Source organism: Bubalus bubalis, chromosome 10 (assembly GCF_019923935.1).
Source record: "Bubalus bubalis isolate 160015118507 breed Murrah chromosome 10, NDDB_SH_1, whole genome shotgun sequence".
Taxonomy (NCBI): Eukaryota; Metazoa; Chordata; class Mammalia; order Artiodactyla; family Bovidae; genus Bubalus; species Bubalus bubalis.
In genome coordinates, this window is record NC_059166.1 from 17,025,846 (window position 1) to 17,052,498 (window position 26,653).

The 26,653-nt window shown below is 43.5% G+C and overlaps 1 protein-coding gene across 2 annotated transcripts in view; it reads left to right on the forward strand.

Moving 5' to 3' along the window:
- Positions 1–7,393: 7,393 nt before the first annotated feature.
- Positions 7,394–26,653, forward strand: part of LRP11 (LDL receptor related protein 11) — a 57,311-nt gene continuing 38,051 nt past the window's right edge. Inside the window, exons 1-2 of one of the 2 annotated variants that reach the window (XM_045161915.1) lie at positions 7,394–8,343; positions 17,218–17,375. In XM_045161915.1, coding sequence (XP_045017850.1) covers positions 7,710–8,343; positions 17,218–17,375 — 792 coding nt within the window. In that variant the 5' untranslated portion in view covers positions 7,394–7,709. The remainder of the gene's footprint in view (positions 8,344–17,217; positions 17,376–26,653) is intronic. The other variant, XM_006080269.4, reaches the window with a different exon arrangement.

Here is a 26,653-nt window from a genome sequence, read left to right on the forward strand (position 1 = left end):
TTACCAATTATCTTCTTGGTGATTGGAACTGATTTTATTTATTTTAAAAGCTATCATTTTACTGACATATAATTTGTTGTTCATAAAATGAGATGGCAGAGAATGCTGTTCACTTCAGACCTCAGGAGTTCAGACCCTAGGAATCCCAAAGCTGGTGTCCAATCACAGTGACACAGTAGATGTACCATATCATGTCTGTTACCACATCTGATGACCATCCTACTTAGGATTTGTTTTTTCAACCAATTTTACCATTTTCCCTTGGTGGTAAATTTTCCTTCTTTATCATGCATGTGTTCACCAAAGGAACACTTTTGATTTCATTTAAGAACTTTTCCTTTGCATTCACAACTTGATTAACTGATGCAAATGGCCTGTCTTCTAGCTTGTCCTGGCTTTGGCCATGCCTTGGATTTAAAGTGAGAGCTGTGTGATTCTTCCTTTCACTAGGACACTTTGAGGCCACTGTAAAGTTATTTTTGGCCTAATTTCAGTATTGTGTGTCTCGGGGACTCAAGAGGTCTGAGGACACAGAGAGAGATGAGGGGAGGGAAGGTCAGTGGAGCAGTCAGAACACACAGCATTTATGGATTACGTTTGCCATCTAATGTGGGCACAGGTCCTGGCCCACAAAACAATTACAATAAGCATCAAAGATCGTTGATCGCACAAAAGCAGGTACAAGATGGACGAATAGGAAGCCCTGAGCGCCCCCTTCCTATGAACACACCTAAAGTACAACTTCCCTGGACTTCCCTGGTGGCTCAGATGGTAAAGCATCTGCCTACAATGCGGGAATCCTGGGTTCGATCCCTGGGTCGGGAAGATCCTCTGGAGAAGGAAATGGCAAGCCACTCCAGTGCTCTTGCCTGGAAAATCCCATGGACGGAGGAGCCTGTTAAGCTACAGTCTTTGGGGTCTCTAAGAGTCGAACACTACTGAGCGACTTGACTTTGCTTTTTACTTTACTTTTAAAGTACAACTTCATACAAAACCACTCTCATGCTCTCTCTGTGAACATTCTCATGCTAATGTCTGGCAGAAACCCCCTCACAGACAAACCCAGAAATCATGTTTTACCAGCTCTAGGGGCATCCTCAGCCTTGTCAAGTGACACAGAAAATGAATCAGAACAGGGTGGGAGGGAGATTCATGAGGGAGGGGCTATATATATACTTATGGCTTACTTACATTGTTGCACAGCAGAAACCAATACAACGTTGTAAAGCAGTTGTGTTTGTGTGTGTGTGTTAGTTGCTCAGTGGTGTCCAACTGTTTGCGACCGCATGGACTGTAGCCCACCAGGCTCCTCTGTCCATGGAATTCTCCAGGTTATCTTCCAATTAAAAAAATTTTTTTAATTAACCAGGAAAAGGGCTCCATATTGCATGATAGCAGTTACTAGGCAAGCGCAGTGTTGAGTTCTGATAATTCCTCACCTCCAAAAGCCTGTGGGAAAGGACAGAAGTCCACACCAAGTCCAGCTTTATGGCCTGTTGACACTAAAGGGATTTAGCAAAATCAGGCTTGACTCAAACCAGACTCACTCTGGGAGGGGCTCACGTGGGGTGAGGTGGAGACAGCAGAACCCAAGGCATGAGCAACAGACAGATTGGAGTGAGAGCAGCACTAAACATGCATAACCTAAGTCTCCATCAATGGATGAGTGTCGAGAAAAAGTTAGAGAGAGATATATATATTCACATAAGGCATATCCATAAAACAGATGGAAATCTTCTCATTTGTGACAACACTGAATGACCCTGAAGGCACTTTGCTAAGTGGGATAAGCCAGAAAGACAAAGGCAAATATTATATTATCATACTTGTGTGGAACCAAAAATAACTTTTTAAAAAAGCCTCAAATATTATGAACAGAGTGGTGATGATTGTCAGAGATGGGGCTTGGGGAGGATGGGAGGAAGGGGTGACTGGCAGCAAAAGTACAAAATCCAGCTACAAAATAAATAGATCCTGGGGATATAAGATATCAGTTCAGGTCAGTCGCTCAGTCGTGTCCGACTCTTTGCCCCCACCCCACCTCCCCGCCCCCCCCACCTCCACCCCTCTCCCCCTCGCTTCCTTCTGCTTCATTTCCACATCCCATCTTTGCCCCACACTGCCCATCCCTCGCCACCAACCGCTGTCGACCTCTCCATTTCCGTTCAGTGTCTCACACTCTTATCTTCACACACAAAAACCTACTTCCGTTGGTGTCCCCACTCCCACCTGTTGCACCCCCAGGAGTCCCTCCCCGTGAGCTTTGTAGGCAGGAGGGGATTGAAGGGAATACAATTGCTCAGAGGCTCCAGGTTGACTGGAAACTGAAGGAGGGAATGCAGTTCAACCCCTGGGCCTGGGGGAGGCATCAGCAGGTGACCCCAGCTGACACCTGTCCCCAAGCAGCTATTCTTGTGTGGCATTTCCAAGCTAAAAGAAAAAAAGATTGGAAAAAAAAAAAAAAGATTGAAAGGAAGTGACATGGGGGTGTCAGTTTCTTTACTATCCCTGCCAATTTTGGCTCCCTTATAACTTCAGTTCCAGGTTAAGGCCAGGAATAAGCCCGTTAATTTATTCTAAAGTCCAGGCCAAGGAAAGGTGAGCCAGAGGAAGTCAGTCGTTATGGCAACTGCTCCAACAACAGCCATCACCCCCCTTGGCCCCATACTCCCCATCCATGTTTCTTCTCACAGCCCCCACTGTCACAGACACCACCCCCCTCACACTCCACACTGCCCTCCGTCACCCACACCACACCCTGACTCTCCAGCTCCACACACTCATACACCCCTCATACACTTCATGCTTCTCACTTATATTCCTTCCACCCTTGCGCACAGAAGCCCTCGAGAAATTTTCCATGTAGGTCTCCTCACACCCTCTCCCCACTTTGCACACCCCCATCCCCCACCACACACTCTTTCACACACAAGTGCCTGCTTGCTTGCCCTCCACACTCTCCACTCTCTGCCAAGACACACTGGGCTCCCCTCCCACAGGGACCCTGGCTTCCTCACACTGTCTGTACACACTGCTTCACACAAATTCCACACAGAAGGCTCCCATCTATGTCCACTGCCATCCAGAAACTTCCCCCTCACAGCCATTTCCCTTCACTGTCTCTCTCCTCTCTGGGTCCCCTAGGGCATCCCCCTCCAGGCCTTCTGCATACGCATACTGTCCACTCCCCTTCTGTCCCAGGCTCACCTGTCCAGTCACACACACACACACACACACACAACATCAAACACCCAAGGTCCTGACATACTAATGAGTTGTAGTTGCTCCCCTCACACTCAACACACTCTCCCCAGTGGTCCCTCACTCTCTTCACACTTACCTTCCCCATCACAAATAAGTTTGTCACCACCATACACACTCCTTTCTTCTGCCCTTCTCCTCTCAGGCACAACCCCGTTTCTATCACACACACACACACACACACACACTCATACTCTGATGAGTCCTCCCCCAAGACAGGGGGCCCTGCTGCAGTCTCAAGCCCACACACAGCTCCGGGTGGTTCTGGGGAGAGGCTGGCTGCCAGGACTTGGGGCGAGGCGGGGGCGGGGGGGAGGGGCGGGGTGCGGGGGGAGAGGCGTGGGAGAGGCGGGGGGGTTCGGGGGGAGAGGCGGGGGGTGGGGAGGAGGCGGCGGCGGCGGCGGAGGGGTGGGGGGGCGAGGGGGAGGCGGGGCTCGAACCCTCTACCACGAGCGCTCTGCCTGGCCCTCTCCAGGCTGGGTCCCCCTCACTGTCCCCAATCGCTCCCTCATCCTTTCTTCTCCCTTCACCTTCCTCCTCCCCTTCCTGCTTTTCCTCTTGCCCCTCCCCCCATCCTAGATTTTCCCAGCTCTCCCCCAGGTCTGTCCAGCAGCTCAGGCAGGAAGTGAGGAATATGCACAGAGAGACCCACCCACCCCCACCGGCCCCACCCTTAGAAGCTATGTGGGTTGCCCTCTGTGCTGAGTCTTCACTGTCTCCAAGATGAATGAGGTCACCTGTCCATCTAACAGTTTTGTGAAGGTTGTGTGATATCGTGTGTATGAAAGTGTTTGCAAACCAGGAAATCATATACAATTGTTACTTATTATATCATATCATCATACATGTTGATTTTTAATACTAATCATTATAATAATAATTAGTTTTAGAAGGTTTGATGATGAAAATGAAAGTGAAGTTGTTCAGTCGTGTCCGACTTTTTGCGACCCCGTGGACTGTAGCCCACCACGCTCCTCTGTCCATGGGACTTTCCAGGCAAGAGTACTGGAGTGGGTTGCCATTTCCTTCTCCAGAGGATCTTCCCAACCAAGGGATCGAACCCAGGTCTCCTGCATTGTAAGCAAGACACTTGACCATCTGAGCCACCAGGAAAGTCCTAGGTTTGATGATACCTCTGGAGCCATTCTTATTACATGTGGAGTTTTCTCCTCATAGCAAGCTTTTTCAAGCTCTGAGGTTTAAACAAAACTGGAGTTTATGTGACTCTCAGGGCATCTGAAAGTGGCTGCAGTCATGTGGGGTAAATATCTCACAATGGAAGAAACTGCAGCCCAAAGTGCTACAGCCCAGACGTAGCCTTTGGGGCTAAGAGATCTTTTTTTTTAAGCTTCAACATCACTCAAATATATACAAACACACACACACACACACACACACACACAACTTTAAATTTTCTCCTTTTCGTAGAATGGCAAAAAATACTAAATGAGCTTTTTAATTTTTTTCTCTATGTTTAGTTTCCAATTTCACCTCCTACTCTGTTCTTTACTTGAAAGCAATAGGTTTCTAACTCTCAGCTGTGAAAATAAATTACAGCAGAGACTGCTATTTTCCTATCCAGTCATTTATTCATACCCTCCTAAAAATCTAGACATTTAAAAATGTACATTTCACAATCCTCAAGTTTCTAGTAAAAAAAAAAAATTTCTGGATGCGCTAGGAACAAGAAAATGTGATTCATAATCATGAGAAAAATGAATCAATAGAAACGAACTCAGAAATAAATGAGACACAGCAGCAGCTTACAAGCAGCTAGAACTTTCAGGTGTAGCCTTCCTTGGGTTGGACTTTTTCATAGGGGTATAGGTCATAAAGTAGCCCATACTTTATTAGGTCACATAAAACAATTCCTCTCAATCTTATAACACCTCAGCTAAAGGCCTCTGTGTGCACCGTAGAGTGAACTTTGTAGCTCCCCTTAAGCGACTGTGCTCAAATTTCTAGTTAAGTTTGTAGAAAATTGAATGAATGTGACAACTCTGTGTGTATCGTTTCACAGCACTGCCTGTCTTCTGTTACCAAGAGCATCTTGGGGAGCTAAGGTGAAAACAACCATGGACACTGGAGGTGAAGGGCTGAAGATGGTGCCAGATGGTTCCCCAGTTGAGCATGTCCCTTCTCTAGAGTGGCCCTGAGATCACAAGGAGTCACCCTTCCCCTCCTCTCCAGGAGCCCACATCGCATTGGGAAGACAACGGAGCAGATCTGGCTGGTTAATAATGATGTTATAATCTGATATTTATTTTTAATATAATATAAGTAATCATATAATATAATTATTATTTATAATATATTAATTAATTATATTATTTATTTATATATTCTATATTATTTTATAATATATAATAAATATGTATTATACTATAAATATATTATAAATATAATATATATTATAATATATAAATATAAATATATTAAATGTTAAAATATAAATATATTTATAAATATATTATATTTTATAATATATTATATTTTCTATAATTATAATATAATTATTAATATAATATAATAATTAATATATTATATTATGTATGTTATATATAATCATATTATATACTATATTATAAATATACATTTATAATATATAATAAATATATTATATATAATATATTAATTAATTATATAATATAATATATGATACTTATTTTTCACTTATGATATTTATTTTTCTTTTTTTGACTTACTTCACTCTGTCTGACAGACTCTAGGTCCATCCACATCTCAAAAATGATCCAATTTTGTTCCTTTAAATGGCTAAACAATATTCCCTTATATATATGTACTACATCTTCCATTCATCTGTCAATGGACACTTGGCTTGTTTCCATGTACTGAAATATGGCTGATTCACTTTGCTGTGTATCAGAAACTAACACGATATTGTAAAGCAATTATACTCCAAGAAAAAAAAAAGGTAAAACATAAAATCATGTCTTCTCTCTGCTACTAGAAAAAAAAATAATGATTTAAAAGAAGTCCTTTGTTTATCTCCAAGGGTGTACTGAAGAGTGCACCTGGAGTCAAAAGGCAATAAATTATTAACTGACAAAAATATTTTTTTAATTAAAATAATAATAAGCCCAGCATGCTTGGACCAGAATGCCCGCCCAGAAGTGGAGGCCAGTAGGGGAGGCACTAGGCCCCTCTGGGGCACCGCCTTCTTCCCACGGCTACCTTCAGTTCAGTTCAGTCGCTCAGTCGTGTCCAACTCTTTACGACCCTATGAACCGCAGCACGCCAGGCCTCCCTATCCATCACCAACTCCCGGAGTCCACCCAAACCCATGTCCATCGAGTCAGTGATACCATCCAACCATCTCATCCTCTGTCATCCCCTTCTCCTCCTGCCCTCAATCTTTCCCAGCATCAGGGTCTTTTCAAATGAGTCAGCTCTTCATATCAGGTGGCCAAAGGATTGGAGTTTCAGCTTCAACATCAGTCCATCCAATGAACACCCAGGACTGATCTTTAGGATGGACTGGTTGGATCTCCTTGCAGCCCAAGGGACTCTCAAGAGTCTTCTCCAACACCACAGTTCAAAAGCATCAATTCTTCAGCGCTCAGCTTTCTTCACAGTCCAACTCTCACATCCATACATGACCACTGGAAAAACCATAGCCTTGACTAGACGGACCTTTGTTGGCAAAGTAATGTCTTTGCTTTTTAATATGCTGTCTAGGTTGGTCATAACTTTCCTTCCAAGGAGTAAACGTCTTTTAATTTCATGGCTGCAATCACTATCTGCAGTGATTTTGGAGCCCAGAAAAATCAATTCAGCCACTGTTTCCACTGTTTCCCCATCTATTTGCCATGAAGTGATGGGGCCAGATGCCATGATCTTAGTTTTCTGAATGTTGAGCTTTAAGCCAACTTTTTCACTCTTCTTTCACTTTCATCAAGAGGCTCTTTAGTTCTTCACTTTCTTCCATAAGTGTGGTGTCATCTGCATATCTGACGGCTACCTTTCCCGCCCACAAAAAAAAAAAAAAGGGAATATGGACGGGGCCCGAGCTTGCGGGGGGCGGGCCCGGAGGGGCGGGGATGGGCGGGGCTTGACACGCCCCACCTCCCGCGGCCGCTGTTCACCTCCGGGTGCTGATCCCGTAGACGCGGCCTCCTTCTTGCCGATCTGCTCCCCGGCTCCTGGCAGAGAGTCGCTGTCGCGCCCGGACTTCCGGGAAGGGACAAGGAGCGGTGCCAGGGAGGCGGGCCGGCTATGCCTCCAGCCGCTACGATTCCCGCCGGCGACTGCGCGCCTGCGGCCTTGGGGGCGCAGCGGGGCCCCGGGGAGGCCGCGCTTTGAGGTCTCCGGTGCCTAGCGCCCGCCGCGGCCGCGCCAGAGAACCCCGGGGCCGGCGCTCACCCGTATTCCCTCTCCCTAGCCCTCTGACGCCCGGCGTCGCCTCACTTCCTCCGCCGCCACCCGTCATGGCCTCCGCCGCCCGGGAGAGCGCGGGCTCGGGGCGCAGGCGCCCGCCGCCGCGCCGGGCACTGCCTGGATTGTTGCTGCTGTGCTTGTGGCTGCCCGGTGGCCGCGCGGCCGGCTCGCCCTCCGCGCCGCTGTCCGAGCTGCATGCGCAGCTCTCGGGGGTGGAACAGCTGCTGGAGGAGTTCCGCCGACAGCTACAGCAGGAAAGGCCGCAGGAGGAGCTGGAGCTCGAGCTGCGCGCGGGCCGCGACCCTCAGGAAGGCTGCCCGGGCCCCGGGGGCGGCGGCTACAGGGCCAGGCCCGACGCCATCATCCGCACCAAGGACTCGATCGCGGCCGGTGCCAGCTTCTTGAGCGCGCCGGCGGCCGTGCGGGACTGGCGGCAGTGCCTGCAAGCTTGCTGCCTCGAGCCGCACTGCTCCGTGGCCGTGGTGGAGCTGCCCCGGCGGCCCGCGCCCCCGGCCACCGCGCTCGGCTGCTACCTCTTCAACTGCACCTGGCGAGGCCGCAGCGTCTGCAAGTTCGCGCTGCACCGAGGTTACAGCAGCTACAGCCTCAGCCGCTCCCCAGAGGGCGAGCAGGAAGGCCTGCAAGCCGGCGCCCCGGCCCTCACCCGGGCCTCGCCTCGCCTGGGTAAGCACGCCACCCGAGGCCCGGGCCTGGTCGCTTGGGCCCTGCTGTCGCTGCCCTTGTACCTGTTGGTGGCTGCGTCTGGGAGACCTGCCTAGGCAGGACCGCTGGGCCCTCCTCAGTCAAGTCAGAAATGAAACATCCGGCTTTGATGTCTCAGTCCTAGGGATGTTTTTTGAGAAACCCCTAGTAGATTGGGTGGAAGCGGGCACGGTGGACTGCTTCTGGAATTTTTCTGAACTTAGGGAGGAATACTGATCTGAAAAGATTCACAGAAATTTGATTTAACGGAAGAGAAAATTTCAGGGGGGAAAGTCTATTTTATTCTCAGAGGTTCTTATAAGGTATGGTCTGTGTCAAGTAATTACAAGAACAAAATCTAATTAGTTGCCAGATTGCTCATAGCAATCACCCTTATTTCTTAGCTTGGCTCTCAGGATTCATGATTCCACCTAAAGTTGCTTTCATCAGACAAAATTCGGAAGGGAATAGGTCAGGTTATTTTGAAGTGGGTCTAACTATTTCCTATGAACTATGATTCTCTTTTTTAAGGAGTGGGGAGAAAAGGAACTCAATTAATTGAAAATAAAATTTAAAGCACCTCTCTTTTGAAGAGGAGCTAAAAAAGATGCTTTTTGTTTGATGGTTTTTATTCTGGGGATGATCAGAATGAGAATTAAGACCTAAACAGGAGGCAAAAAAAAAAAAAAATGTGGCAGGTGGAGATAAGGTCTCAGGAAATAAAACCTTGATTGGGCCTGCTTGTGTTCAGCTGAGTGTGATTGATTGCACTCTGTTGCTGTTTGCTTTATGATGATGCAAGAGTGAAATCATAACAAGACTAGAGGGGCATAGCCTCAGCCACTTTGGAAATCTGGAGTCTCCATGATCTTTAGGTCCAAAAAGAATGGTCTGGAAATCTGTGACCACAATGGCCCACCTGCCTTCCCACCTCCAGTGGAATAAACATCCAAGGTCACCTGAGATTTCTAGGCCTTAAGGCACACACTGCAAAGGACCCCAAAGTTTTCTCCCTGAAGTGGAGTCGGGAGCACTTTCACCTACATCCCTGAGCCCACCCATGGCTGTTTCACACACAGCTTTCCTCTGCCCAAGCAGGGACTCAAAAATAAATCCCAGCACCAATGAAACAAAATCCCTTTCCCTTCTCACTGCACAATTGGAGGAAACCAGCATTGCCAAATGGAGCTTTCTTATAAGCCAGTGGAAACAGGAAAGTGGAAACAAGGAAAAAATATATCTGCCATGGGGGGTGGGGGGGACTTTCGTTTATTGTAGACGTTTCTGAATCCTTTTTTCTTCTACTTCCTTTTTTGACCTTCCTTTCTCTGGGCGGGGGCGGGGGGAAGTTTGTCTAGTAATTCACTTTGGAGATGCTCAAGGGTACACCCAGATGACCACTGGGCTTGGTCGTTATTCAGGAAAAGAGCTGCTCTGCTCACAAGTTCTTTGGATCCCAGGAATATGGAAACATGGAAGGGTGCTGCTTGGCCCAAATGCCCTCATTCTGTCTGCAGAGAGGTCAAAGGTCTTGTGTTTTTCCTGCCTAGATCCTTAACCTCCTGAAGTTCCCTGTGCTTCTGAGACTAAGTGGTTCCTTCATGAATGTTTTTTGTTTTTCTGAAGCTGTGAGCACATGTAGTTTAAGGCTAAAGGAGCATGAAAATGGTTTAGAAATTTACAGATGTTTTAGGGTCCATTTGAGGTGAATACAAGGATTATGAAAAAAGGGCAGGGGGCCAGGTGGAACTGCACAGTTCACATTTTTAGCGGACCCCATCAGCCCTGATTGTTGTTATAGCAGACCCCATCAGCCCTGTTCTTTGTGGACATTTATTGAGTTTGATAAGTGGCACTGCTATAACCTCCTTAGACACATGAACTCACTCTGTCCTCACAAATCTGTCCTTTCCAAATCTAGGTTCTCTCATAATCTCCAGGGTACTCGAAGCCTTGGTGAGAGAAAGTAACCTGTCCAAAGGTCTCATAGAACCTGCTTTGTGGAGCTATGCATTGTAAGTTGTGAGCTGTGCTGTGTGAGTTGTGAACTGTGTTGTGTGAGTTGTGACCTGTGTTGTATGTGTTGTGAGCTGTGTTATGTGAGTTATGACCTGTGTTCTGTGGAGCTGTGAGCGGTGTTCTGTGAGCTGTGAGCTGTGTTATGTGAGTCGTGAGCTATGCTCTGTGAGTTGTGGAGCTGTATTCTGGGGCAACTTGAATGCTTTCTCCAACAGCATCAGGACACCTGGAAGCAGAGATGCCCTCAGTTGAGTTTCCAGGGTGAGACTGACTAAGCAGCTACCTGGGATGATGGGAGAAGGTGGGAAGGAGTGGAGGATGCTGGAGAGAGAGGTGTGCTGAATTGACGCAATCTTCCTGCAGTCGTGTGCAAAGGGCAGGGCAGGGGAGTCCTGAATTTGAGAGCGGGCTCTTCTCCATGAGGTTCCCTGCTCATCCTCTTAGGACTTGAGTGCTGGCCTTGCCTCCCAGCTGGGCTGTCATGAGGATCAAGGGTGGACATGCTTTGTGAATTAGAAAGGCGGTTCCCACGTACCTGATGTCACTATGGGACCTTGGCTGAATTGTGTGGCTGACTGGAGGACCTGGGGGTCTATGTTTTCTGATGAAAGTGAGGAGCAGCAGGAAGGAGGGAGTGGAGCGGTTAGGACCTCAGAGGACCCAGAGAATACAGTCTCCAAGAGCTCAAGGGCCAGCACCCTTATGCTCTTTCCACTGGATATTCAGCCTGAAAACCAGGATCTCTGGGCAAACGCTGGGTAATCTGAGAAGTCAGGCTTGCATCTGTATTAGGGAAAGTCAGTGTTGGACAGAGCTCTGCCATCCCCTCTGTAAACCCATGCATAGCCACCCCCGGCCTCTCTCTCATCTACTCCAAGGGCAAAGGAAAGAACTGACCTGGGAAGGTTCAAAGCTCATCCCTCCATGAGTGCCTGACCTATTGCATGTTTCTCACATTTTCAACCTCTCCCTTTTGTGTTATAAATAAATATCACAAAGGAGTTGCAAATAATTATGTAATACTATTGAGATAACCAGTGGGAATACATTGAGACCTGCAACTCTGATCACACAGAAATTCCAAATGGGTCAAAGAATTAAATAATTTTTTAAAAATTAGGCCATAGGTTACTCCATACATAGAAGATTTGAAGAAAATAAAGTCACTATTATACATCTGGGGGGAGATAACTTTCTAATCAATTAAAGAGATCACAAAGAGAAAGGATGTAGTATACACATGTTTTTAAAAAACTTCATTATGTCAAGAAACAAAAGAAATTGCAAATAGAAGTCTAGGAAGGTATGAGACCAGTGTATTTATTATATTAATAGTAAGCTTATGTGAATCAGGGGCTTCTCTGGTAGCTCAGCTGATAAAGAATCCATCTGCAATGCAGGAGACCTGGTTCTGTGAATTAGTAAGAAAAACAAAAAGAAGTAGGTAAAGCATATGAATACAGTTTCCAGAAGAGGATATTTAATTGATAAACATGGAAAAATGTTCAACCTTAGAAGTAATCAGAAAAATGCAGATAATACCAGGTTACTGTTCCCAGGTGGCACTAATGGTAAAGAACCCGCCTGCCAATGCAGGAGACCTTAGAGACTCTTTCAGTCCCAGGCTCAGGAAGATCTGGGGGAGGGCATGGAAACCCACTCCAGTATTCTTGCCTGGAGAATCCCATGGACAGAGGAGCCTGGCAGAGTACAAATCCATAGGGTCACAAAGAGTCGGACACAACTAAAGGGACTTAGCACACACACATGCACTGTTATTACACTGGCAATAATAAGTTTACTGAAGAGTTACATTGATATGCATGTGGAGAACTTATAATCATACATGGTCCCTGAAAGTGTACATTGAAATGTCTCTTTTGGAAATCAATCAAGAAAGATATCAGAGAACGTTAACATATTCATTCTCCTGAGATACGTTTTAAGGAAAATGATCCATGCTAAAGTATGAGCAAAAAAATTATTGTGGCATTACGTATGATGATGAAGAAAATTGGTAACAAAGTAATGTCAAGTAGTAGAGGCTAGGGACTTAAAGTGACATCTGTGAAGTTTATAGTGACACAAGCAATGGTAGGATATATGAATAAATGTCAATAAGTAAGAATACATCAACAAGTTAGGCTAAATTCAGGATGTAACTTTATCTTTACTGTAACTAGAATACATGTGAGTGCTCCCAAAATATACTGGGTTAAGTGGAGCCTTTCAGTTAGACAGATCTGAGCTGACATCTCAAGTGACAAATTCATCACCTGTGTGGTCTTAGGCAACTAAGTTAGCCAATCTGACCTAGTTTCCTCAAAGACTTGTGAAAATTGGGTGAATTTATGGCTCAAAAAATGCTTCATGTGATGCCTGGTACAAAGAAATCACCCAATAAATAGTTCAGTTCAGTTCAGCCGCTCAGTCGTGTCTGGCTCTTTGTGACCCCATGAATCGCAGCACGCCAGGCCTCCCTGTCCATCACCCACTCCCGGAGTTCACTCAGACTCACGTCCATCGAGTCAGTGATGCCATCCAGCCATCTCATCCTCTGTCGTCCCCTTCTCCTCTTGCCCCCAATCCCTCCCAGCATCAGAGTCTTTTCCAATGAGTCAACTCTTCCCATGAGGTGGCCAAAGTACTGGAGTTTCAGCTTTAGCATCATTCCTTCCAAAGAAATCCCAGGGCTGATCTCCTTCAGAATGGACTGGTTGGATCTCCTTGCAGTCCAAGGGACTCTCAAGAGTCTTCTCCAACACCACAGTTCAAAAGCATCAATTCTTTGGAGCTCAGCTTTCTTCACAGTCCAACTCTCACATCCATACATTACCACTGGAAAAACCATAGCCTGGACTAGATGGACCTTTGTTGGCAAAGTAATGTCTCTGCTTTTCAATATGCTATCTAGGTTGGTCATAATTTTCTTCCAAGGAGTAAGCGTCTTTTAATTTCATGGCTGCAGTCACCATCTGCAGTGATTTTGGAGCCCCCCAAAATAAAGTCTGACACTGTTTCTATTGTTTCCCCATCTATTTGCCATGAAGTGATGGGACCAGATGCCATGATCTTCGTTTTCTGAATGTTGAGCTTTAAGACAACTTTTTTCACTTTCCTCTTTCACTTTCATCAAGAGGCTTTTTAGTTTCTCTTCACTTTCTGCCATAAGGGTGGTGTCATCTGTTACTTATTATTGGGTTTCTCTGGTGGCTCAGTGGTAAAGAATCTGCCTGCAATGCAGAAGACCCGGGTTCGATCCCTAGGTGGGGAAGATACTCTGGAGAATGGAATGGCTGCCCACTCCAGTATTCCTGCTTGGGAAATCCCGTGGACAGAGGAACCTGGCAGGCTATGGTCCACGGGGTGGTAAAGAGTTGGATGCGACTGACCAGCTAAACACTGCCATCACCAACATTAATTGCTATTATCAGCAGCTCAGATGGGGAAAGACAAACAATAGACATCAAAAATGAAGACAATCATATTGGGGTTGTAAATAACTTTTTCTTGACATGTTGCAATTAAGAAAAATGCACAATGAAGAAAAAAGTCACAAAAGCAAACAAACAGAAAAATCAAGATGGATTTTGACCTTTAATATTCTAGGCCTCTTCTCTTAGTCTGGCTGGCCCCACTTCCACATCCTCAGCCTTGGCTATTGGTGCCCACGCAATAAGACCCAGATTCCTCTTTCTTGTCAATAAGGCATTGCTCAGAGCAACATATAGAAAATCAGAGTAGTTAATATACCTCTCTGCATAAAGTGCCACCTTGATATGCTCCATCAAGATGGATATGAGTTTTATTTCATCTCTGTGGATCATACCAAATATGCTTAATCTTCAAAAGAAATCAGTGTTTCCAGAGTACTTCACATTGGCTTATTACATTTTTATAACAAAAACTCAAAGTGACATTTAAGCTTGTTCTTCGAGTCAATTTTTTTTTTGAATGACAGCACACTCCTTTCCTCTTTTTGTTGTCGTTTGTTTATTTTTAAGACCTGTTTCTGGCTTAAGTCGCCTAAGCCAAATCGCTCTGGGTTGTTTTATCTTTAAGATTTTATTTACTATGTGTTTATTTATGGTTGTATTAGTTCTTCATCGCTGCGTGTGGGCTTTCTCTAGTTTCAGTGCATGGGCATCTCATTACAGTGGCTTCTCTTGTTGCAGAGCTCGGGCTCTCCGGCTTTAGGGCTCAGTAGTTGTGGTGTATGAGCTTAGTTGCCCCACTGCTTGTGGGATCTTAGTTTCCAGACTAGGGATTGAACCCATGTCCCCCCTTCCATGGCAAGCAGATTTTTTTAACCACTGGACCACCAGGGAAGTCCCAGCTCTGACTTATTTTTAAATACTTTATACAGCGTAATTTGCCTGGACTTAAACTGAGGAGGAAATACAATTCTATTATTTCTGATACAACGACCAATTTAGAGGATATGAAGATTTCACTGTGTTCATAAACCATATCTTTAAGCTTCCCTAAAGAAAAGTAAATGACTACAGTGACTTTTTTTTCTTCCAGGAGGGCCAGGACTAGTTTTATAATATGTGCAGTATTTCCAAGCTTATCTGATTTTTCCATCTTAAATATTTTTGGGTAAATCTTTCAGGGCCTAGAACTTCCCTGGCAGTCCGGGGGTTAGGATTCTGCTCTTCTTCCACTTCCACAATGGCCGAGTGTTCAATCCCGGTTGGGGAACTAAGATCCCACAAGCTTTCCAGCAAGGCACAAAAGATTCCATAATTGTAATGTAAACCATTGCGTGGAAAGTGATGAACCTTTCAGAAGCAAAGGAAAGTTCTCTATAAAACTAAAAGAGAGCCTATTAGTAAAGCAGTTGTCATCTCTCTGCTTCCCTGAGAGAAGCAGAATAAAGTCATCAGGCACTGGCTCTTTGCTCAAGGGATAAAAAACAGACCAATTGTCTTCTAAGACAGGGGTTGCTTATGTGGCATAATTTGATTACTCATTGTTTTAAATGACTGTAAAAATGGGACTCATTTTCTCAATAGGAATATGTACCCTTTGGCAACAGCAAATGTGCTGATTCCTTGTGTTAGTCGCTGAGTCATGTTCAGCTTTTTGTGATGCCGTGGATTGCCGCATGCCATCCATGCATGCAATGGTGGGATGTCCTCCACCATCTCCTGGAGTTTGCTCAAACTAATGTCCATTGAGTCAGTGTTACTATCTAACCATCTCATCCTCTGCTGTCCCCTTCTCCTCCTGCCCTCAACCTTTCCCAGCATCAGGGTCTTTTTCAGTGAGTCAGCTCTTTGCATCAGGTGGCCAAAGTATTGGAGCTTCAGCTTCTGCATCAGTCCTTCCAATGAACATTCAAGGTTGATTTCCTTTCGGGTTTACTGGTTTGATCTCCTTGCAGTCTGAGAAAATAATAGGATTACTGCTAGCTTCAAATGTCAGGCTGTTGCAGAAACCAGTACTCGAGAAACCAAGCACCACACTTGGAGAGTTGGAGAACTCAGGTTTATTACGCCAGCGGGCCCAGAGGAGTTAACACTCTAAGCTTTGAGCCCCGAACAAAGGGATTATGGAGTTTTTATAGACAGACTTTAGTGGGCAACACTAGCTGTTAATAGGCTGGTTTAAACTAAGGGGTTTCTCATGTGGGGGAACAGTGGTCACCATGAGGAGGGGGATGCCTGACCTGAACAGGCATGATTAAGCAGGTTTCCAGGGGCCGAGTGATTGCAAAGAGCAGAACAAGGGTGAGTGAGATAAGCTCCAATTCCTAGTATTCCAAGTCCCCACTTTCTGAGACTATGTGACCTATGTGATCTAGACTTTGCAAGGGGCAAGCTGAGTTACAGAGGCAGGAGAAGGAGGATATGTAAAACTTTAACTTTTCCTCTTCAAGGCAGTGGGTATCTGGATTGGCCCTTAGAAGTTTGCTTGTGGGGCAACTTCAGCTGCGCATAAGGAGAGCACTGTCTTAACAACATCATTCAAAATAAGTTAAGGAAGTCCAGCCCAAAATTCAGATCAAGTTTTGGTGCTAGAGGAGGAAGGAGATAGTGGAATAGTGGATGCCAAGAAGGATGTATTACAAAAGCCTGCAGAGTTATTTCTTCCCAGCTAAATTACTAAGTTTTGGGGACTTCCCTGGTGGCCAAGTGGTTAGGACTTCACCTTCCAATCCGGGGAGGGGGCGGGGGGAGAGTGGGTGTGTGTGCAGGTTTGATCCTTGGTCGGGGATCTAAGTCCCACATGCCTCATGGCTAAAAAACCAAAACATGAAACGAAAGAAATACTATAATAAATTCAATGAAGACTTTAACAATGGTCCACATCAAAAAAGAAATTACTAAGCTTCATCAAAATATATGTGCATTTGCATAAGTTTACTAATAGGATGCTTAAATCATGTAAAATATCCACAATTCTGCTCTTAAGAATGTTTTCTGTATCTGATGGCTTCTATCAACCATCCCTGGAGCAGCTGTCCATCATGTTTAATATTTAGTGGACACAGAATTACTATGAAGGAGAAAAGCTAAATATCAATACACACTTGTTTGCTATTAATATTTTAGGATATCTCAAATTCTGTATCAGCTTCCCTTACAAAAACTAGTAAGAAGCTGTGAACCTCTTCTGTTTTCCTAGATGAAAATTGGATTCCAAGAATTTCTATGTGAATTTTATGTGAATCCAAGAACTTGCCTTAACTTTCCAGATTTAGTTTATTGCAATGAAAATAAGAAAATAACTTTCAGTTGCTATACATCCTCTTGGCAAAAATACCTCTCATAATAAATGAGAAAAAATAGGGAATCATTTCTCCTATGAATTATTTATTTTCTTTCACAGAAAAGGACGAGCCTCCACTCAGCAAGGCTGGGCAGGATGTGGTTTTGCATCTGCCCACAGATGGCGTGATTCTGGATGGCCGAGAAAGCACAGATGACCACGCCATCGTCCAGTATGAGTGGACACTGCTGCAAGGTGACCCAACAGTGGACATGAAGGTAATTCATGTTGTAATAAAGAAAACTAATGTTTCAGCAAAGTGATCTTTCTACTTACATTCCTCGAATGTCTGTAAATTGGCAGCAGTGTAAAATGGAGAAAGCAGAAAAATGATTGTTGAAAAGGTGTCTTGTTATATGAATTTACTTTTCTTCTGAGTAAACACTGATCCTGACCATGTGTTTTGTTCTTATTTTATTTTTTTGGCCACACTGTTCAGCTTGTGGGATCTTAGCTTCCCAACCAGGGATAGAACCCAGGCCCTTGGCAGTGAGTGCATGGAGTCCTCAGCTCTGGACCACCAGGGAAGACCCTGGCCATGTGTTTTAAAACTTACCTTCATTCTTGCTTTTTTGTCAACTTCTCCAGAGCACATAAAACCTTCAAGGGGAAAAACTCATGCTTTGTTTTATTGACTCGGATTAAAAAATGTTTTTAAAACATTTAAGAAATGTTAAAAGCATTATATATTTTCCTTTCTTCTTTGTTTCAGTTCAGAGCCCAAGTAGAAAATATGAAAAATACAAAAGAGCGTAGAGAGGAAAATAACAACAAAATGAACTTACTGTTCACATGATCCAGAAAGCAAGCTTCTCACTTAGCATTAGGCCTGCCTGAGTTAGTTGAGTTAATTAAATGAGGGGAGTTTGACATCAAGGCCTCCTATCAAGTTCTCCTCACTGATTTTCATAAGGCTTACCTGGGCTGGAATTGCAGCTGATGGGAATGAGCCTCTTGTCCAGTGCCTACCTATACTCAATTAAGATGTAACTGACATGCAACATTATATCAGTTTCAGATGTAGGACATCATGACTTGATATAAGTATATATTGTGAAATGATCATCATAGTAAGTCTAGTTAACATCTGTCACCACACAAAGTTACAATTTTTTTTTCTTGTGGTAACAACTTATGATTTACTCTCTTCAGTTCAGTTTAGTTCAGTTCAGCCACTCAATCGTGTCCGACCCTTTGCGACCCCATGAATTGCGGCAAGCCAGGCCTCCCTGTCAATCACCAACTCCCGGAGTTCACTCAGACTCACGTCCATCAAGTCGGTGATGCCATCCAGCCATCTCATCTTCTGTCATCCCCTTCTCCTCCTGCCCCCAATCCCTCCCAGCAACAGAGTCTTTTCCAATGAGTCAACTCTTTGCATGAGGTGGCCAAAGTACTGGAGTTTCAGCTTTAGCATCATTCCTTCCAAGGAACACTCAGGGCTGATCTCCTTCAGAATGGACTGGTTGGATCTCCTTGCAGTCCAAGGGACTCTCAAGAGTCTTCTCCAACACCACAGTTCAAAAGCATCAATTCTTCGGAGCTGAGCTTTTTCAGTCCAACTCTCACATCCATACATGACCACTGGAAAAACCATAGCCTTGACTAGATGGATCTTTGTTAGCAACTTTCAAATAAGAGACAGTGTTATTGACTAAAACCACCATGCTGTACATTACATCCCATAGCTTATTTATTTTATAACTGGAAATTTGTACCTTTTGACTCCTTTCACCTAGCCCTGCCCCCTGCCTCTGGCAACCACCAGTCTGTTCTCTATATCTCTGAGCTTGGTTTGGGGTTTTTTGTTTGTTTGTTTGTTTTAGATTCCATGTAAGTGTGAGATCATACAGTATTTAATTTTTCTGTCTGGTTTATTTCACTTACCATAATGACCTCAAGGACCCTCCATGTTGTTGCTAATGGCAAGATTTCCTTCTTTTTGTACACGGTATTTTCATTATGCTCTTATCAGTTGATGGATGTTTAGGCTGTTTCCATACCTTGGCTATTGTAATAACACAGCAGTGAACATGGGGTGCATATATCTTTTTTTAATTTTATTTATTTTATTTTTGGCTGCTCTGGGTCTTCCTTGCTGTGCACGGGCTTTCTTTAGTTGTGGCAAGCAGGAGCTACTCTCTAGTTTCAGTGCAAGGGTGCTCATTGCAGGGGCTTCTCTTGTTGTGGAGCACAGGCTCTAGAGTACCTGGCTTCAGTAGTTGCAGTATGGGCTCAGTTTGTGGCCGCATGGCACATGGAGTCTTCCTGGACCAAAGATTGAACCTGTGTCCCCTGCATGGCAGGCAGATTCTTAACCACTGGACCACAAGGGAAGTCCTATGTCTTTTCAAGTTAGTGTTTTTGTTTCCTTCAGATAAATACCCAAACGTTGAATTGCTGTATCAACAGAGTCTTCAGTCATTAAGAAAGTGGCTTTTTATTAACCCTGCTGGGCCTCTTTGTAGATAAGAGTATTTCCTGGCTTAGGCAGATAAACTTCATCCAATCATTCCAATCAGAGAAGGCGGAGAAAAATCTGTGTTGGTTTGCCAGGGCTACCATAGCAGAATACCACAGACTGGATGCCTTAAACAATGTATTTCTCACAGTCCTAGAGGCTTGAAGTCCAAGGCAAGGTGTCAGCAGGTCTGCTGTCTTCTAAGGCCTCTCTCCTTGGCTTGCAGGTGGCTGTCTTCTCCTTCCTACTCTTCACAGGCTCTTCCCACTGTGAGGAAATGCTGATTTCTCTTCTCTTGGGATGAAAATAAGAACAGTAATCAGCTAGTCCCTTAAGACTGATTTAAGCACGTTGATTTATCCAAAGACTATACAGTCTTAGAATTGGACCAGACCTTCGACCAGCATCTTACCCAGTCTCCTATCCATACAAGAGCCCCTGCTTTCACCTCCCTTCTAGTGGTCATCCATCCTGCCTGGTATTTCCAGAGATGAAAGCTCACTAGTTCGCATCATGTCCTATGACATCTTTAATCAGCTCTCATTACTGGGCCAATACATGTGCCTCCCTGTTACTTCTATGCAACTATGTTGGGTCTTCCTTTTGGAAAAGCACTGAACACATCTTTTTAGTCTGTGCAGCAGCAATTAAAGTTCATTGTTGTTGTTTTTTTAATGAATGTCACCACTGAAAATGGTCTTCTCAGAACTCAACACTCCCAGTTCTTGCAATGTTCCTCATATGAATTGGCTCTTAGACTGTCCACCATCCAGCCTTTTTTAGATTTTCTCAGGTTCATCCATGCCCCTTCTAAAATCTGAACCCCCTAATTGAAACCCATACTTAAACTGTGGTTCTTCTTGACAGACTATTACCTCCTGTGATCCAGACATTGTCTCACTTCTATTAATGAAGATTCATTTACATAAACTATTTTAGTATCTGCTTCTCACTATAGGTTCCTGTTGAGCTTTCCATCAGAAACTACAAATATGCATGCTGAGTCGTGTCCATCCATCCCTTTGTGACACCACAGACTGTAACCCGCCAGGCTCCTCTGTCCATGGGATTTTCCAAGCAAGTGCTGGAGTGGGTTGCCATTTCCTCCTCCAGGGTAGGTTAATGTTGATCTTTCCATTAGAAGGAACATCTATAGCCTACTTCATCTTTCCACACAAATAGCCATCTTGAGGTCTCCCCCATTCTGTGTTTGTGTAATTGATTTATTGAACCTGACTGCAAGGCCATATGTTTATCCTTTTTACTTAAGTGTAGTTTTCAGCTACAATAAAAATAATTTTTGAACTTTGAGTATCATCCATTATATTGGGCTTGGCAAAAAAGTTTGTTCATGTATGGCTGAGTCCCTTCACTGTTCACCTGAAGCTGTCACATTGTTAACTGGCTATATATCCCAATACAAAATTTAAAGTTTAAAAAAAAATTTTGTTTGGGTTTTTCTGTAAGATGTTAAACCTGATGAAAAACTCAAATGAACATTTTGCCAACCCAGTGTTTATTATTCCTCTGTGCATTGTGTCAGCTGCAAAATTAATATATTTTCACTGAAATTTCTGAAAATTAAGATGGATAAATCTTAAGCCTTAAAGAGGGCTTCTCCGGTAGCTCAGACAGTAAAGAATCCAGCACCAGCAGCAGCAGTGCAGGAGACCCACGTTCAATCCCTGGGTCAGGAAGATCCCCTGGAGAAAGGAAGGACAACTCACTCCCACATTCTTGCCTGGAGAATTCCATGGACAGACCATGGGGTCGCAGAATCTTACACAACTGAGAGACTAACACTTGCACTTTTACTTTCAAGATTGATCAGAAAAGGTGCATGAACAAGCCACTGATCAGACCTCTATGAGAGTTCCCTTCAGGTGGACGCTGACTATTAACTGGCACTCATGGATATATTTGGTCAAGCAATTGCAAATCTGTCCCTATGATCACCTAGATTTTCACAGTTGCTAAGCAAAGCTTTATTCTGTAGATTATGAATGGTGTGTATGAATGCCAAATAAAAATAATGCTTATGATTCAGTATTAAATTTACTGAAGGTGTTTATAAAGAAGTAACAAAATTAGGCATTTAAGGCTGGCTAAAGAGGAAAATGTGTGGGGCTTCCCTGGCAGTCCAGTGGTTAAGACTCTGCACTTTCACTGCAGGAGGTGGGGATTCCATCTCTGGTCAGAAGAACTAAGGAAAGAAAAAAGAGGAAATTGTGGACCAATTCCCCAGCCAAGTTATAACAGTGATAGCACATAGACCTAAGACTATAAAGCCACCATCTAGCAACAAAGCCTGCAATAGAGGAGCTATTTGCTCTCAAACTGCAACTGTCTTATAGTGGTTATTTATAATTATTTATAAATAATTATATATAAATATTATATATACAAATATATATTGTATATATTATAAAATTATATTATATATTTGTATATTATATTAATATATAGTTGTAAATAATTATATATTTATATAATTGTATATTATATAATTATATACACTATAATGTATATTATATAATAATTGTATATATAATTATATAAAATATATGTAATTATATATATTTATATATACTATAATATATATAAATATATATTCGTGAGACATTCATGAATGCCCTCAAAGTTAACTCAACTCTCATTGGTCAGGCTTTCCACTGAGTGCCTATCCCAACCCCTTCTTGAGCCCTCCCCTCTCTTCACTATCTGCAGAATTCTCACCCCTTTTCTCATCTTCTATAGTACAATAGTCAACCCTCGCTTTGTTTTGTAATATTTTAAGACCAGTTTGTAGGACCTATCCTTTCACATCCAAATCACTCATTTAGGTCTCCAAAAAACAAAAATAAATGAGGTTCTCCATCTTAAGAAGAATTATGCTGCCACCTTAATTATGATAAAATTAATAGCTAACCTTATTTTAGCATCTAGTGTGTGTCCAGTATTGTTCTCAGCACTTTAAATGGACTAAGTATAAGGAAAAGTTCATATTCTTATGGAAAAGCTCATGTGGTTTCCTCATTTATGAAGAAAATGAGTAAGAGAGATGACTGGCCATGACCAAGAGGATCTGTTTGTTTTGTTTTGTGCTTTGGCTGACCCATGCGGCTTTCAGGATCTTAGTTCCCTGACCAGGGGTTAGACCCAGGCCACGACAGTGAGGGTGCCAAGCCCTAACCGCCAGGCCACTAGGGAATTCCCACGAGGTTTCTGACTTTAAAGTTACATATTTTCTGCTTTCTAACAGGATATTCTACATCCATTTAACTGAATATTATTCTATAACACATTCTTAAATGTAAGAAGACACTTTTTCCAGATAGTCCATTATATGTTGCCGAGTTTCATGATTATTTAATGTAATACGTTAAATCTGAAGTCAGAATGTAAAATATGATACAGAATATGACAATGTTCAGGGAGATTTGAAATTCATAAATCTGTAGATTGATTTCCATTCATCAGATGTGGAAAATTGAGCTAAACTGTCTTAAAATACCATGCGTGAAAGTGTTAGTTGCTCAGTCATGTCTGACTCTTTGTGACTCCACGGACTGTAGCCCGCCAGGCTCCTCTGTCCATGGGGATTCTTCAGGAAGAATACTGGAGTGGGTTGCCATTCTCTTCTCCAGGGAATCTTCCCCACCTGTGTCTCCTGCTTTGGAGGTGGAGCCACAGGTAACGGAAGCCTACTAAAGGATGGATGTTGTTTACACTAATAACTTCATTATTAACTTAAAACCAATTGCACACTGGTGTGTCTGCTATAAATAATTAATTTTTACAAACATATAGGTGTATTATCTACTTTGAAACATGTTTGGGAAGTGGAAATAATAATTACACCAGGACCACAGAGATAAACTGAGACTGTCTTGAGCAAACAGATACATGGGTCCCTCTTAATAAAACTCAAGTTTCATGAGACTGAATGATTAGTCTCCTAATTAATCTCATTTTTAGATCCCCTTAAATGGATTAAAATAGGATTTTAAAACTGAGGCTTAGAGAAAAGGTTTTCTGGTAAAGAAACATAATAGAAAGAAGAAAATGGACATTTTGTCCTTGGGGAAAGAGAATGCAAAATAAATGTCGAATTTCAAATTGTCTTCTGTCTTACTTAGGAGATGTTTTGTGGTTTACCCCTCCTCAGTCAGATTTCCTGGGAAATAATCTGGGTCAATACTGAAAATGACCATAAAAAGAAAGAATCATATATGTTAAGGAGAATATTTAAAAACATATTAAAAGATTTTCTAAACATTTAGTTAGCAGGGTTTTCAAGGCAGCCTGGGTTGTTTAACCAATATACAAAGTTCCAGAGAACCCATGTGATCTTTGAAGAGTAAAGGCTATTAATAACTATATCTGTCTTCTGTTTTTCAATTATGTTTGTTGATAACAGGTCAAGAAAATATATAAAATCTATACTATCACAGCAGAATTTATAAGGATTATGAAAGATTTCTTTAGAATTATTTTCAATGAGGGACAGAGTGATGAGTGGACAGGGATTTCAGTCATTTGTATGCTACAAGGATTTCTCCCCCTTCCTCTTTCCCTCCCCTCCCTCCTCTCTTCCTTCTTCCATTTCTTCTTCCTTCTGTCCTTCCTCTTCTTTCTTATCTTTCTTTCTTCCTTTCTTAAAATTTTTTCCCTTTATCTCCTGAAGCCTAGAACTATACTTTGTGCTCACTAGGACGCTAGCACTTGCTAATTGATTGGCTCCTTTAAAAAAAAAAAAAAAAGATTGACTATTTTACTAACCTTTCAAAAAACTTCCCTTTTAACCCTCAAATTTTTATCATCCTTCCTAGCAAGATCAGCATTGTTCCACACTCTGGCCTCACACTGATGTTAGGAAGGGCCGCTAAGAGCTATCTAACAATTACTTTGCATCTCATCAAAGTAGATCCTAGACACATATCACCTATTGTTTTTTCTTGGCTACTGGACAATATCTAGTCTTCATGAAACAAACTGTAAATCCCTTTAATATAAGTTATCCTAGATATTCTAGACCATGGGGTAGGGGTAGAGGAGCGAAGGGGCGTAAACTGTTTCTAAATTTTAAAAAGAGAAATGATATTAATAAACAACTGAGAAAGCTTCCTATCACATTTCAAATATTTCCTTCCTCCCTCAGTGAGTCAGTTTAACATTGAATGAAAGAGAAATTCTAACACAGCCTCTGCTTGGCTTTGGTTTTTGAATCCTCGATTCACCACTTCCCTGTGCCAGATGGGATAACAAAAGCCCTCTTTCAAGGTATTATCGTTGCATGAACAGGGACACCCTTCCATGGCCCAAGACTGGGCTCTTGTCTAACACTCGGGCACAAATGTTCCAAGGAGACACAGGTGCTGACAGAGTTAGAGAACTCACTGGGAAGGGGCACCTGGGTGGAGAACAGCAGGATAAGGGGACCCAGGAGAACTGCTCTGCCACTTGGCTCACAGTCTTGGCCTTTACGGTGATGGGATTAGTTTCCAGGTTGTCTCTGGCCAACCATTCTGACTCAGGGTCCTTCCTGGTAGCACAGGGATTTCTCAGCCAAGATGGATTCCAGCGAGAAGGAGTCTGGGAGGTTGGTAGGACATAGTGGTAAAGAACCTGCCTGCCAATGCAGGAGACATAAAGAGACACTGCAACCCCCTCTAGTATTGTTGCCTGGAGAATCCCATGGACAGAGGAGTATGGCAGGCTGCCGTCCGTGGGGTCACACAGAGTTGGAGACAACTGAAATGACAGCATACACACACACACACACACTAGGATATATGGACTGGCATCTACTCTCTCCTTCTGACCTTTGCTGAATTCTTTCAGTTGGAGGTAGTTCAATAGGTTCCACATTCCTTACTACTGTAGGGCAACTCATGCAAGTGGTTACTGTCGAACGTGGCCAGAGTGAGTGGGCGGTTTCAGTCAGTGGTTCTCCTAACATTATTACTGTGATGAAGGATGAAATGCAAATGCAAATAAGACCCCTGAAACAGTGAGCAGCACAGAGTAAACAGTCAAAAAGCATGTTATTCTATTTATTCTGAGATCATCTTTTCTTTGATGGTATCCACGTGGTCTCTGGTAATCCTGTCTTGCACCCAGACAGACTATGTTCATGCCTGGGTAATGTTCTCTTAGAGATTCTCCCAAGGAACCCCAAATACTTACTCCCTGTGTTCAACAGTGCCCAGAAGGCCTTTAACAGGGAACAAAACCTCATACCTCCAGTGCCTGTGGAGGAAATCCTCCAAACTCTGGTCTTGAGGTATGAGATAGATGGACACCCCACCTCATGTCCCCCACCCCCACCCCCCTACACACACACCCAGGGTGAGCATTGGAGTTTGTTCCCTGTGGACAGAAACTCCAAAATATCATAGAGGGACCATCGAGAGAGGAGGCTGGACCCCTGCCCTGATAAAAGATTAGAGACCACATATTACATATTTCTCATTCTTGAAATCAAGGAGACCCTCCCAACTAGAAAGCTCCTTGGAGGTCAAAAGGGGAGTGATGTCAAATCTACCCATAGACCTCTTTGGTGGAATCCATCTTGCCTGAGAGATGTGCGTGCATGCATAGGAGGATCCTGAAATATTCCTAATATGGATTCTCAACCAGGCAAATCAAAATGATCAGCCAAAGGACACCCAAATGAAAAAATATCCCATAAAAGTGATTCAGACTGCCACTAGGGCGTGACTCTCCCCCAAATCCACCCATGTGTCCATCCACACTTACTGTATTCTTTTTCCTCCTAATAAGCACTTGTTTCACTACTTCCTGTCTTTGTGGGAATTCTTTTCTGCCAAGCCGAAGGGCCAGGGCCTTGTCCCTGACCTCTGGTCTAGTGTCTAGGATTCAGCTCTCACTGCCGTGCCCCAACCTCAGCCTCTAGAACCAAAGCCCTTGATTGCAGGCAGAGGCCACCCCAGATCAGTCAAAACAGTATGGTTTTTTTTCCCCCTTTTGGAGATACAGGATAATGTGTTTATTTCAGAATTACTTAAATTT